Here is a 15,641-nt window from a genome sequence, read left to right as displayed (position 1 = left end):
ATAAATTTATAAACTCAGAAAGCTGAAAGGCTTGAGACGCAGCTAAGTTCGAAGACTCTCCACTAACGTGCTGTATACAAATTAATGAAATTAAAAGGAAAAATGAGACGCTGATTCCCAGCCTTGCCTTAAATTTGCATATGAAACACAGTTTTTGAAAGATTAGTCACTTAAACCAATTGATAATCGATTGTTAATGAATAAATAATCGAAAATTTTCATGGGGAAATTCTTTCAGCTTGTTCTCAAGAGAAAGCTGCTTAGAAACATGCCCTTCCCCCAATAAGTAACTCTGACTCCTAGGGGACTGTGTATCCTGTTCCAGGCAATGGCAAAGTTTTCCCAAGTTGGTCGTGCGGCCTGCATACAAACAGGAGATTAGGCGACCTGAGGCATTTAGCGAGAGACCTCAGACGCAGATGTTGACGACATAAATGACGGCTAAGCCTCCTAAGACATTATGATGGCTAGAAAAGGGAGGAAAAGCGGAGGAAGAATAAGGACCATGCCCAGAGGCCATGGCAATTGACCAGGCCCAAGAATTAATATCATTTCTTTGACAATATACGCGTGTGTGTACGTTGGCATTGTGTTGCCATTGACGGTACAGCGTGTGGTATGCGTTATATTTCAAATGGGGCATTAAATTGCTTTGTGTCCATTGTCCCGATGTCCAATGTTCGTGTTGTATTTATTTATTTGAGGGCGATCGCATTAATTCGACAAGTTCTGCCACTGACACGTCATCTTCGAATACAAGTACGAATACGAGTATTGGTCTGCTGATTTGTTTCATTTGCGCCTGAATTCATTTTGGTCCTTTGATTAAAATAATATATTTGACACAAGACGGAGAAGGTCATGTCATGGCTTTGGACTTACGACTTAGGACCACTCATGCGTGTCCCCAGACCAGGGGCTGGGCCCCTTCAGCCATATTTCCTTTTGAATTCAGTTGTAAAATCACCCTAGACAAATATGAAATTTAGATATAACACAAGGCAGGGGACGAACCAATATCTTGTCACGTAGCATTGAGTGACGGAAGAAATATAGAAATAGATGTACTCCCAAGACATTTATTCCGTTCACGTGCAACAAATGAACAAGTTCATTAAGTGCAGGATGTTGTATAGGGGGAGGAGTAGTGCTTGTGCCACTACGGGTCGATGTTTATGCAGTCATTAAAGTCAATAAAGAGCTCCACGCCATATGCAAAATGAGTAGGCCCAAGTGAAGCCTACGAGCGTGAGGCACACGAGGCCGGATTTGAGGCTCCTCCTATGAGCAGGGGCGTCGCTACATTTATGTTGATTAAACTAGCGCCAGCTGGCTTCACTGGCAACTGGAAAGCATCATTCGAAACTGTCATCCACGTCAGTTGGATGCCAGACGCGAACAAAGGGAATGGGACTGCGACTGCCAGGCAGCATTCAGGGAGGGTCCTGGGAGTCCCAGCGCCTACATCCGCTTCCATCTGGCTGACACTTTTCATTTGGCTGCAGCTTTTCGTAGCAACGCACTGGCAATACTCTCTCTTTCCGAGTCTGTGTGGCAGTTTGTTTAAATTGTTCAATGTCAGGGTTACTCTCGCATCAGATATTGTATTAATGCCTGGCCTTGGATTATGAGCAAGCATTCTGTGATATTGTTCTATTGAAATGTTGAATAAAACTAAAATTGAAAGGTCAGAAGAACACCAGGAGACAGAACCGAAGGTAAATGTTTATTCAAAATCACTTGAGTGGAATTAATTTGAATTTATTGTCACTTTTTCGTGCATGCATAATCCCCACACAGTTTTCTGTTTATGCAGTTTGTCAAAATAGTATCACATGTGGCTGCTTTTATTGTTTCACAAAATTTGCAGGCAGACCCTCATCAGAATATTGATTTTGCCCTTTCTACCGAAAAGTACCGAATCTTAAAAAGTTTCCCCTTCTTTTGTGCTGTTTTTGGCACGTGACTTTGTAGCCCGGAGCCCTTGTGTGACCTCATTTGTGTTTGATTTCGGGTTTCTTCGGGTCGGCGGACTCATGTGTCCATAAATTAACCAAAGAAAAAACCTTTTCGAAAAACTAAGCCTGCAAGTTATGCACTCGCCTGCTGAGAGCTGAGAGGGTCCAGTCCGTGCTGTGTCCTTGCACAGAGAACATGTGCAAATGATATGCAAATTGGGCAAAGTGTGCTCAACAATTGTGCAATCTCTGTTTTATTTAGTAGAATTTACAGTCCGTTTAGAACACTGCAGAGGTGGTGGTGGCCTAAGGATGCACAGCATTTAATTTATATGTTGAAGGAAAGAAAAAATTGCTCATACGCAATGTGTGCTGCACAAGAAGGCCAATTTAGAACAGAACAATCTTCGGCAGCTCTTTCTGTGTTGAGCTCTCCAATAATTATCATGGAAATTAATGCAAAATGATAGAGATATCTGCAGTTACACTTTGGATTCCTTGCACATGTTCTCTGACCTGACAGCCCTCCAATACAGACATCCTCGTTTGGCTTTCGACCTCCATTGCATGTTACATATTTAACCTTTGTGGCTAATTTAAGAGTCACACCATAGCCCGTGAGGATTGCCAAGGCAAAACAAGTTTTCCGCCGCTTTTTCAGCTTATGAAAACTTAATCTCCTCTACCCCCCACTCGCAAAAAAAAGAGATACTAAAAGGTAAATGTGTCCGCCCTCAATGACTACTGACGTCATTTGGAAATTTCAAACTATTTTCCATTGGAAATTGTATTTTTGTGTAAATTCGCTATTGGAATGACTTTCTGCTGATTAAATTGAATAATTAAATTTCCTGTTATAAGTCGTGGAATCAAATACTGTGCAGTTTCTGGCAATTGAAAATCATTGAATGAATAGGAGGAATGTTTCAGATAAATTATGCATTTAATCAATGGTTATTTTATGCTGAATTATTACCATGAATAATTCATAATTTTATGCTGATTAAAAATTTAGGTAAAATTGTTTGGCATTGAATAATTTTTGTAAATGTTTTGTATGGAATATAAATCTAATAAAATGTTGGCATAACTTTTTAAATAAGAGGACCGACTGAATTTCCTTAATTATTCTGTGGAATTTTTCAAAACAATTTTTGGACCATGAAGTTTGATGCATTATTTATATGAATAAGGGGAATCTAATCAATTTTTCAAAGCTTTACTTTCGGGACATGAAATCCCCCGTCTCATCTTTTGAGCCTATTGTTTCAGGACTTTTCTCGTGGGATTGTCGGGATGTTTCATTTCATTTTTCTCTTCATGCTCTCGAGGATAACAATAAAATCCAAAAATGATTTGGCAAATTTTATTGCTGCTCCACAAGTCCCAACAAAAATTAGCCAAAGCCCGAAGGAAGAGAGAGAGGGAAAAGCAGCTCACATGCACGTAAATCCTCCCTGAAAAGGAAAGTCTAATCTGCTCCGACACCTGGCCACAGGACACGAAGAGGACAACGACATGGCAATGTGCTCATTGTCCAACGGTTACATTACAAGCTTTCAGGAGCAGCAGCAGCAGAGAAGTAGGATGTCCTCCTCGTACTTGACTGGAGCGGATGGGTAAGAAGGTGGCATGTAAACTTTTCAACACACTGAGCACAATAAACATTTGCACATGGCCGCAGGATAACATCCTCTTCACGGGTGTGACACTGTGTGTGTGTGTGTTTGGCCCAACATCCTGGGGACACGCACATGGTCATGGGTGGCATGGCATTCGAGGCACGCAACCATTTTACCACAGGCAGCAGCACGAGGACAATATCTTTCAGGTATGTAAGTTCTGTTTAGTCCATTATCGGCCCAGAGCTTATTCATGTATTGTTTTCATTGGGTTTTCCTTCTGCCCCATTTTAATTTGCACTTTTCCGACTCTATTCCTATTCTGTTCATAAATATGCGTATAATTATCTTTGTATATATGTCACTTTGGCTGATTGTTTGGCAGCCCCTTCTTCATGGCCTTAACAACCACACATATGCTCAACATACGCATATTGTTTGGCTATACAATATGAGTGTTTATCTATTGGCCGATGTGTCTGTGTGTGCCCTAGTAATTAGCCAGAAAGTGCTGCTTCTGTTTCCATTTCAAGCAGGAGACCTGGGCAATGAGAAGTTGTCAGACCCCCAGCAGACAGACACAGACACCGACACTGCTATTGCTACTTCATCTGCTTCCAGACTCAGACAAGAGGTCACTGCTCTGTTGCTGAATTTATGCGGCTCTATCTCACACAATGGGTATGTGGTTGTGTGTCTGGTAAAGTCAATTGTCGTTGAAACAAAAATAGTAAGAATATGAGTACGATTACGAGGTAAATGTGTCTGGCAAATAGCTAAGAACTGCTTCCCTTTTTCTGCAGTAGGAGCACTCGCATATATTCATCAACGTCTGCCTGCCGCCGCCAAAAGTTTAAATTAATGACAGGAGTCTCAATCGGACATCCATCAGGACGATGTTCGCCCGACGTACAACTAGCGAACATTAATTAAATTAGCCAATTAAAAGTTTTAGGGGCCCCCAACAAATCTCCGAATTTGGAGCTCAGCAAATAAATATGTTCGTTCCAGCATTAATGCCGAAAGCCGACGGAAATTTTTGGTAAACCCTTAAGCAAATCACTAATGCTATGCCGGGAACAGCGGCGAATATTCAAAATGAAATAGGCATAAAAGCTGTACAAAACTTACCCCAAAAACACACACACACAAGCCGAATATTGATTTAGCGGTGATTTAGGCTTTTAGTTTATGGTTTTAGCACTGTTGCTTCTTCAGTTTATGGCTTAGTTTCTTCCGGGGGATTTCGGGGTTCACATCTTTCAAAACTTGAGAGCTTGAGGCTTGGGCAAAGACCACTTGCCGTCGCCTCACAAAGAAATAATTTAAAGGGATATTTTCTTGGTGGTTTTTTACTGTCTATTTCCTCACTTAAAATTATAACTTTTCTTTTGTCTATGATAAATTTTTGAGTTTTGATTAATTATTAATTATTTGGCTTGAGTTTGTTTGGTGTGTGACTCCTCTCTGTCGGATGCTGCTTCTGCTGTTTGCTGTTGCTTTTGCCGCTGAGATGTGGCACACTGCTTCGTTGAGTTTGAACTGAGCTCGAGTCCTGCCTGGCACTCGCTTTTATTGGCCGCCAAGAGGAAACCCACCACGAAACAGAGGGACAGACAGAGGGGAGACCCAGCCGCTGCCGTTGCCGCTGATGCCTTCCTGGCCGACAGTCTGCCATGCGCCCCGAAAGGATACAAATATTTACAGGTGCGTGTGGGGGATGGGATGGGTCTGCACTGAGGTCTGCTTTAGGTCTGGGGTTAGCACAAAAAGCTCTTTTTTTCAAGATGTGTGCATTCACTGAGAGAAATTTTGTTAGAAAATTATGATTTTTTTATATAGAACTTCGTAAATATCTACAATACAGAATATATAGAAGGGTCACAACAAAACATAAATAAATATATATATAAAATTCTGAGAATAATAATTATTTCTTACATTTTATTATTATTATTTTTAATTATTTCTGTAAATGTAAATCTGATGAAATTAAAACTCATTTTCCAATAACTATGTATGACCTGACAACCCTGAAAGGAAAAGCTTTTTCTCTCTCTCTCTTTCTGAAGAAAAGCTTTTACGTTTCAAAACAAACCACCCACACAGCATCATCACACTCTCGCATGGACAGCGAGCACATGGCCGGATGCAGAGTTCTACAACTTTACAACTGTGGTGGATTTCCCTGCCTATTCTCCTCTATTACCCAGTCGCATGCTAGTGGGCTAAAAGAAGAAGAAAATACCGAAAGAACCTTCGGCAGCGGCTTAAGCCAAAACAAGGAGAGAAAAGTAGAGACAGAGAAACAAAGAGACAAAGTAGGAGAAGACTACGATGAAACAATGCAAACAAAAATTTGCGCTTTTACGAGCAGAGTAACCATCATCAACATGAGCATCAACAGCCATCCCCAGCTCCTCCCATGAAATTACCGGTCGTCATTCTTTCCTTTTTAGCTGGCATTCATGTCTTATCCTTTCTTTTGCCTCAACTTAGAACCGAACCCAAACTTGAACCGCGGCCTTTGGCTGGTTTCTCACGCCTTGCGTATAGGCCTGGCACGCGTACTCGTAGTTTTCCCAGCCTCGTCTTTTGTTTTCCCCCAATTTCTTTCTTTTTATGAGAGTTTGCTATGGAGGCAGCAGCAGAAGCAGCAGCACCCGTGGGCAACAAATTGCCAGCCGTTTAAGCCACTTGGGCGCAACATGGCGTATGCGTAATTATAATTGAAATTTCGTGCCTACAGTTAATGAGTTCTCTCCTTGGCATAGTCCTTGGACGTAAATGCTTAAACGGTGATATTAACCTTTTAATAAAGAGCCACCTTAAGGTCTATTTATCGAGCATCAAACGGAATTTTTAATCAAAATAACTGACGCTATAAGGTTCCTTGATGGTTCCTTGATTCCGTGGGGCGTGAAATGCCAGTGGCAATGTGACCATCGTCATGGCAACATTGTACCTTTTCGCACTCACCTCTGTTCTGTTCTGCTTTGCGGTTGTATCAAACGATCTGTGGTTGCGGCAGCATTTATTCCTGTTCTGTTGTATAATGGAAATGCGTCAGCGAAGACGCAGCAACATGCATTTTACCTCCTCCCACCCATCGACCTCAGCCTCAACACCGCTTAAGATTGTATAAACATAAAAGCCATACATGACGTATTCGCAATATTTGTGTGGGGCCCCTCTTAAAGCCAAGCCGCTAAAACGCTCAAGTGCTTCCCCGTTTGTTGAGAAAGTGTGAGAGTTGTATATGCGGGTTGCATGATTTGATGATGAACGTCATTGACGTCAGTCGTGGGGGCCTCTTCACTGTACGATTGGATAACGAAAGATTCAAGGACTAGAGGTTTAATCTAAGCATTGGTTTGGGTTGAGTACGCATAAAAAGTCTGTTGTCTGCAGCAAAATGATTGTTATATATAAACCTCGACTTCAACTTCAGCCTTGACCATAAATTATTGATTTGTCTGGTCAATTAGTCTCGTTAATATGATTAATGATGGGGGTGGAGCACTAGCACGAGCATGCCAGGCCCCACAATTGAATCAATTTGACATTGAAACAAGAGCCGCCTTGAGCGAACGGCAGTGGGAATTTCCCCCTTGATTTATTGAGTCACTAAAAGCAAAAGCCATTGCAATCAGCCCCATAACCTTTGGGTCCACCAAAAGTGGAGCCCCCACTTTCTCCCAGTCGCTCTGATTCTATTAGAGGATGGCATTATATGCGGGGGCTGAATTTTAAAAGCATTCATTATGACTGGCATAGAGCGGATAGTGCACGCAATAAACCAATTTCGGTGTCTGTCTCACCTGTCTGCTGTCCCTGACTCAAACTGTTTCCCCTTCCTCAGCCTCATCCCCATCCCCATCCCCTTGCTGCCATGCTACCTCTCTCCGTGCCGCAATGAACCTTTCATTGTTTTGCTTTCAAGTTGCGCGGTAATTTCATTTGGTAATTGTATCCTGCAATTTGCTTTTACTCTGGGGGCAATTTGATCCAGAAAATTTACAGCCCGCAGCTGTAAAATGTTAAAGGTCATAGTGTAGATGTACGGAGGGGGGAAGACCAAGCACTGAAAAGAAGGCACAATGAGTGAGGCAAAGATAGATCCGGAATCCATCAAACTGCATTGGAACGCAGCCAGCACGGCAATCATCAGCGGAAAATGGCAAATTGAGAGCACTTATCGTCTCCGCTGGAATCACAAAAAGGGGGGCTGCCTCGAGGGGTCCATAGCTATAGAGGGGTCTATTATCTCTGCTTCCCTCTATATCATCTCTGCTTTCCTAACGAGGCGTCTGTCACCTTCGTTTCCCTCTATGGCGGAGTCTGCATTTCCCTCTGTTTGGTTCTCTATCTTCCAATGGGAATTGAGTTACCTGTGGAATTGGGACCCTTGGAACAACAACATCGTAATGCGATGCGGAGACCTTGACAATACGTATACGCAGTGTAATCGGATAACTGGTTTCGTTCATTTACGTTGCCAATTGATGAGCTTTGATTAGCAGCGTAGTAGATTTCTGTATAATTCCTGCATTCATCCTAAAACTTACCTTCTCATCCTTGGCATAAAATAAGTTATTTCGCTTCAAGCGAAAGTAGCGACGTCGCCAGCGCTGAAACGACCAGGTGTGCTTCAGCAGGAAACCCTCTTTAATGATGGCAGACTAGAGAAAGCAAAGAGAATAGAAAGATAGATACAGTTATTTAAACAGCGTAGAAGCAGACGGTTCCACTTGGATAGAAAAACATATATTCCATTGGCAATTAGCCATTGGATGGCGCTGACACTGCACTTCACACTAGAGAGTCAATAATAATGAGTGCCATGGCATGTCACAGGCTCAAGGAACATTGGACCTGCACCTAGACCTCGACATGGACATGGACCTGAATCCTGTTCGGTCGACTCTGTGGTGCCCCGTCAATTGCAATCGCCAGCTGGATGTCAACCATAATTGGCTGCATACTAACAAAAGCCAGTGGCAAGTGTAGCTCTGTCGCTCAGTGGTGTGTGTGTGTGTGGGGCAACAATATGGCCGGCAATCAATTGTGCAAACAAAGGCCAATCACACTCAGTCACATTTTTCTCCCCCATTCACACTTATTTGCGAGTCGCGAACAAAAGCAAATGCCCCAGGAAAGTGGGAAAGTGTTGTGCGGGAAAAGCGAAATATAAAAGTGTAAATAAGCATCGGGGCCAGAAGTCGACAAAAGTGACAATAATCTGGGCCAATTATTCGACAAATAAACCTTTTGATTTCAGCAAATTGTGCGACTTGGTCAACTTCGCTGGGCAGTAAGCTCTTAGAACACTTCAGGAATCGATGAGAATGGGAATGAGAATGCCATGCCGCTGGCTGAAAAGCGCACAATTGCAATCCGTTTAAGTTTCATTTCCACCGGATCAAGCGCCATTTACTCCCTCTCTCTTGCACTCTCGTATCCTCGGGGGGCTAAAAAGAAATTCAACGTCAAATAATAATGGAAAAATCTTTAGAAGAAATTGCAACGAATCAAGTTGTAGAGAATTCCATTTGATTTCATTTTCTCCATTCTGTTTGTGCAGCAAAATTGGAGAAGGAACCAAAGCGGAAATGTTTGCGCAGCTAAGAAGAGTGGCCAGCTAAAAGCTCTTTAACGGCCAATTCTGACTTAAATTTTACTTAAAAGTTGCTCCCGAAATTTCATAGAAACCAACTGGCACTTAGGTTGAATGACCCCGCACAAAAGAGCAGACGAAAATTCAATTGGAAAGTGAATCCCACGCCCCCTTTCAAACTGTGACTAAAAATCAAAGTTACGGTACTATCATATCAAGATCAATCATCGTCAATCAATCATTCTGTGTGCGTGGCCATGGGGCCTGGCTTTGACTACACATCAAGTATACGCCAAATTGGCCCTGGCCAAAAGCCGACAAAGCCAGCGTCTGTCCATCAGGGCAGACACAGGACACAAGACAGAAGACGGAAAGATGATGATAAGCAAGTTTGAAATTTTTCGTTAGCTGGGTATTGATTTTGATTTAATATTACCCACCGGTCCCTTGTCGCTTGCCCACCATCTCTCTCTCTCTCTCTTTTTTAGAGGTAAAAAGATACAAGATAAATAATAAAAACGAGGGGGAACGTTGTGAGTTGCTGCGGAGACCGCAACTCTACATTTATACCCGATACTTAGTGAGTATGGCTCTCCTCCGACAGATGGTGCGAGAGAGACACAAAATCAGTTTGAACGTGTCGTCGGGCGCTGCGTAGCGACCGAAAATTGATTTGTCACTTTTGGCTATAATAATAGTCCGATCTGATCCAGATTCGGCAATCTGATAAATATGGTCATTCTCTATGATTGTGCGTTTTTAATTTTCTCGTCTCTTCAATATTGTTGTTGGCAGAGATTTTCGTCTTTTGTGGAAGTTACACACATCCATTTTCACCACAAATCTAATATACCCCCTATACTCATTTGAGCATTGGGTATAATAATAATTATACAATAAAAATGTTGTCCAAAAATTTTTAAATAAGAATCTAAGATAATAATTATACAATACAATACATTATATAATTATTTTTTTTTTTTTTTTTTTATTGAATAATGATTTTTCCTGATTTTTATTATATAATTATTATTATAATTGTTATTCTTGATTTTTATTGTATAATTATTATTATAATTGTTATTCTTGATTTTTATTGTATAATTATTATTATAATTATTATTCTTCTTGATTTTTATTGAATAATTATTATTTTTGATTTTTATTGAATAATTATTATTATAATTATTATTCTTGACTTTTATTGAATAATTATTATTATAATTATTATTCTTGATTTTTATTGAATAATTATTATTTTTGATTTGTATTCTTGATTTTTAATGAATAATTATTATTATAATTATTATTCTTGATTTTTATTGAATAATTATTATTTTTGATTTGTATTGTATAATTATTATTATAATTGTTATTCTTGATATTTTAATGGATAATTATTATTTTTGATTTTTATTGTATAATTATTACTATAATTGATATTCTTCATTTTTATTGAATAATTATTATATTTGATTTTTATTGAATAATTGTTATTCTTGATTTTTATTGAATAATTATTATTATAATTATTATTCTTGATTTTTATTTAATAATTATTATTTTTGATTTTTATTATATAATTATTATTATAATTGTTATTCTTGATTTGTATTGTATAATAATTATTTAATAATAAAAATCAAAAATAATAATTATAAAAAAACTGGTCCAGAGCCCATAGATATGGATATGACTTTCCGTTGTTGGTTTCTCAGTCAGGCAGCGTAACGTATAAATTTCCCACACTCTTTTATTGGGGTTGCTTTTGCTTTACTTTTCCTTTGATTTTCCTGGGCTTTGTTTTGACTTTCCTTAGCTTCTCTTTCTTTTATTGCCTCTTTTGCTACATTATGTATAAGGATTATGCTCTACTTGCTCCAATATCCGCTCTTTCGTGCTGCTTTCTCTCTGACTTTTTGATTTTATTTTGTGCCTGAAGTTTATAGAAATTAGCTGTTGGCTGTAGGAGAAGGGAGCACATCCGTCGAAGGCTCACGTAAGGAGCAAGGACGAACAAGAAACAGTTGGCCAATTGTCTGTGTAAATAGTCGTAAATAATTCAAAAGTTATTTTTCACCAGGCACTTGGCAAGGGAAAGAGTGAGGGGGGGGGGAATGAATGGGTCTCGAGGATATTGCGGCAAAAGTCTGCAAAAGTGGGTCCAAACAAAAACCAGTCGACAGACAATGCGATCCAGGGCCTTTAGCTTTGTTTATTCTGTAGGTTTTTACGGTATTGTTGGATTTAAATGGCAGAGAGCTGAGGGCTGCAGTAATTGCCATGCAAATGGGTAAGGAACTCAAGCAATTAAAGATGCCGCTTAATCGCATTTCATAAGAATGTTTAGTAAAGATTTACATTTCAGTAGCATTTGTATGTACCTAAAGTAGATACTATTCTTTTTTAAAAGAAATTCCTAGTGTTGCTGTGGTTATGAACCGCACTGTCAGCCAACTGTTGAGGTTTTCCTGTCTGCTTTCTCGGCTTCTTTTCTCCTCTTCATCTCTATTGTCCTACGAGTATTCTCTTCTCTCTTCTGTCGGTCTCCTGTGCTACGCTAACCAAAACGTGTGCCATCCAGCTCAAGCACTAAGAAGCTTTTGTTTAACGTTTTGCTTATTGTTTTGAGGTTTGACATATGTAAGCCCCCCCCCCACACACACACACACATACGCACAACATACGAGTATGGTGGCCACGCCTCCATCTCTATAGGGTGGCACTTAAATGTTGCTTGTCTGTCACAATCAGGAAAATGTTTTTTGTTCAGCCGTCAAACGAAATAAATAACAAATAATAAATGCCTGCACTTAAAGCGAAAATTGCCAACGACGAAGAATTGAGGGAAAATATTGCTATTTACTCTCATACATTTGAGTATTCCCCGGAGAGGTCAAGAGCCTGCCTGGACTTGCCAACAACAAACCGCAATACTAAAAATACAATCAAAATCCTTTTTTTTTGCAAAAGGCCAAGGTGCAGCGATGCGTATAATTAACATCAAATGGCCAGAGCAACGCGGGAGAATCCCCCACCCAAGGATATGCGGCGGGGCTTGAACTTTTGCCTCTGAACAAATTATTCATACGACGCGTGGTCCCAGGGGATAATGAGAGGGGAAAGGAAGTGCGTCGAACGCTTCAAAGTGACACCAAAACCATAAAGAACTTAATTGAAGCTTTTCTCAGGCTTCCTATTCGCTTCAAAATTTTCGCGGAGTCTTTCAGGTGCTTTCCCTCAGTTTTCTTTCAGTCTTTTTTCTTTCTTTTATTCTTTCATTTGAGAGAACCGCTGGGCAACTATGGCAACATTTAATTAAAATATATGAATGGTTTAATGGCCTTCATTTCGTTCTTTTTCTGGGACCTTAATTTTGGAGGTGATATTCTGTTGAAGCGCCTAAAAGCTTGATGTTCAATGCACATTATGATTATTATAGCAGCAGCTTAGACCGACCCTTGATCTATGCGACAGTTGACACTTGAAGTGCGGCATTAAAATATTCAGCAACTTCTTGAACTGCGCCTCTGACCTTTGGCAAACGCCACTGCCGGCGGCACTGGCGCCACTTGCAACACAAACCCTCCGACACACACGCAACGCCCTTTCCCTCCGCCCTCTAGCCACGCCGCTACTCTTTTGCGTGGCATGCAACTTCCGCTCCAGAAACTTTAGAGCTGACGCTCCGCTGCATCGCTGCATGGCTGATAAAGCCATGGAGGACTCTTTTCACTGCTGCCAAGTGCAGGCTGTGCAGAGCCAAAAGGGAAATTGAGTCTGGAAACTGCCGCAGGAACACTGCTGCCAGAGGTACTCTGTCAGAGCAAAACTGTCAGGAAGGAATACTTTTAGAGGAAAACTTCGAGAGAGGAACTTTGTAATGCCGGTCCACCGAGTCATTGTGTGGCTAAGCTCGAAACAGCCACAGGAAACCCTGCCAGAGGAGGAGAGAAAATACTACCAATACTCACTAGATTATTGTTGCGTTTGGTGGACATGCGACGCTGGAAGAGGCGTGCCGGCTCCGTTTCAATTTCCGACTCCGACTCGGTGTCGTCGCCATCCCGGCTAATGGAAATGATCGGAATGATGGGCACCGGCGAGAGGCTGCCCGAACTGCAGCCACTACTCCTCCCACTGGAGAGGCTGCGTCCACTCCTTGGGCTGCGGGGACTGGCCACTTGGAGGGTGTCCAGTTTCAAGTGGGCCATTGTCGGGTTTCGCTAACATTCACGTTCACGTTTACGTTTACTTTGACGTCTACGTTTTCTCTTCTTGGCTTTGTGAAATTCCTTTGCATACTTTCGGGCGGCGGGTGGAAATGGCGGCGGCTTCCTTGGGGCGACTGTCACGTTGCAAGGACACGCAGAATAGCACAGGACACGCAGAGTGTTGAATAAAAAAGGGAACCCTGCTTAGAGTGGACGCACCAGTAGCCGCAGGTGGCAGTCCCCAGTGGCTTTCCGTGCTTATGTAAAAAGCTGCCAGGACGCACAAACACAATGGATGGACACCCAACCTCTAGGATCCTTATAACTTCTTCTCCTCTACGTTGTTTCTATGCCCTTTGTTCGGTTGCTTAAGGGTCACACTCTGGTCCAAGAGTGGCTTATGATATTACAATAATTGATATTATATCAACGTCCTTTGCCGAAGCGAAGCACAAAAAGTGTATACATTCAATATCAATAAATTTAGCAAAAATACTTGCACATAAACACATGTATATACCGTCCAATATCTATATATTTATATGTATGTATATATGTATATATTTGTTTAAGCAACACTAACTAATTATTCAATTGGAAAAAACGTTAATCAATTCAATAAATACACGAGTACGAGTACTAGTCCGAATCACGAGTACACCAAACACTCATTTAACGCCACATAGAAAATTGTCTAGCAAAAAATTGTCGTACACAAAAAACACTCACAGTTTACACAGATTTCACATCTACGAGTATACAAATATATCTTCACGATTACGTTTACAATAATTGAAATTTTCCCTTAATTATTCCGTTTATTCATTGCCCCGCCAAACTCCCTTTATAAAAAAATATTCTACACTAGCACACTGCTGCCTGAGGCCTGCAGCTATTGTTCCTGCTCTTCTTTTTCTATTTTTATTTTCTGGTTGTGTTGTCCCTTTCTCCATCCGCTTTTCCTTGGTGTGTTGTGTGCGTGAAGTCTGTGCCCGTTTCCTTTGTGCTCTGCTCTGCTCTGGACTGGATGAGTCGGAGCCGCGCGGCGTACTGTACGAGACCGCAACCCTCACTGTCAGCTGTCGCCGAGTGTGGCACAGAGCTTGGGCCCCAAACGCAAACCAAACGGCACACGCTGAGGCTCCTTGTTGGCTAAATAGGGTTGTCAGGTGTTCTAAAATATCAGAAAGATAGAATTCGGGGGTTTAGTTTGTGTTCGAATCGGGGGGAATAACTTTTAAAATTTGTATTTAATTAAAATATTAGTTTTTAGACAATGTTTGGTGCACTCCTCTCCTGTTTTTCAATTAAATTTCCAACGTATCGTAGAATTATATCGATAAATACCTAAAAACTACTCCATAAGCTGAAATAAATCTGAAAAACTATGTTTTTCCACCAATCTTAATCTGTTTCTATTTTCTCTCATTTTATGTATCTCCCAGTTCACAAAGGCTGGAAACTCTGCAGCAAAAACAGCCAAAGCAAGATTCATTATCCTGGCCAACAAGTTTTCGTGCTCTTCCCTTTGTTAACCACATTCGTGTGAGAGAGGCTCGTGCCAAAGGAATGAGAGGTAAACGAAAAGAGAGAGTACACACCCACGCAAATAGGCCGAGCAAAACAAAACGCTGGAGAGCGAATGCGAGCAGCAAAGCGGAGACGAGGACAAAGTAAACAGGAAAGCCGAAAAATGAAATGAGAGGCACACAAATGTCGCGAGGAGGAACGGGCGGAACGGTAGGAATGGAAGCGAAGTCCCGACAGTGAGATGGGCCACAATTACAAAAGAGTGCAAAAGCAAATTTGTTGAGTGGCAACCCCAGTGGGGTGGATGGGTGGAAAGGCCACCCAAAGGGGTGTGTGCTTTTCCGGCCTTGCGCTTTGGCTTTCACTATTTGTTGTCTGCTGTCGCTGTCGCTGACGCCCCCTCACCTGTCTTGTCCTGTGTGTGTTTTTCCCGGCAACCGGCCCACACATCCCGGCGGGCATTACTCTTTACGCTTGACTGCAGTTCCCTATTTATTTTATTACATTTTCACGTGGCTCACACACACAAACACTCGAACACACATAGCAAATAAATGAAGCAGCCATATTTGCCTTCTTTTCAGTATCCTCCAATTAGGAAAACTGCCAGCTGAGTTTTTAATGCATTTTAAATGCGATAGAGTCACCACCTACGGATACGGACACGGACACGGACAGGGACACCCCATGCTGAACTTTC

The 15,641-nt window shown here is 41.3% G+C and overlaps 1 protein-coding gene across 8 annotated transcripts in view; it reads right to left on the bottom strand.

Annotated features, from left to right (window-relative positions):
• Positions 1 to 13,849, bottom strand: part of LOC108157385 (diacylglycerol kinase eta) — a 41,206-nt gene extending 27,357 nt beyond the window's left edge. For 4 of the 8 annotated variants that reach the window (XM_017289416.2, XM_017289418.2, XM_017289419.2 and 1 more), the window contains exons 1-2: positions 13,172 to 13,847; positions 8,149 to 8,262 (exon numbers count right to left, since the gene is read on the bottom strand). In XM_017289416.2, the coding sequence (XP_017144905.1) occupies positions 8,149 to 8,262; positions 13,172 to 13,411 (354 nt within the window). In that variant the 5' untranslated portion in view covers positions 13,412 to 13,847. Of the gene's footprint in view, positions 1 to 4,711; positions 5,119 to 8,148; positions 8,263 to 13,171 lie in introns of those variants that run through there. The other 4 variants (XM_017289422.2, XM_017289417.2, XM_017289421.2 and 1 more) reach the window with 4 other exon arrangements.
• Between the last annotated feature and the right edge of the window lie 1,792 nt (positions 13,850 to 15,641).

Source organism: Drosophila miranda, chromosome 2, assembly GCF_003369915.1.
Source record: "Drosophila miranda strain MSH22 chromosome 2, D.miranda_PacBio2.1, whole genome shotgun sequence".
Classification (NCBI taxonomy): Eukaryota; Metazoa; Arthropoda; class Insecta; order Diptera; family Drosophilidae; genus Drosophila; species Drosophila miranda.
The sequence above is the reverse complement of the archived record's forward strand: the minus strand, read 5'-3'. Positions and strand labels throughout refer to the sequence as shown.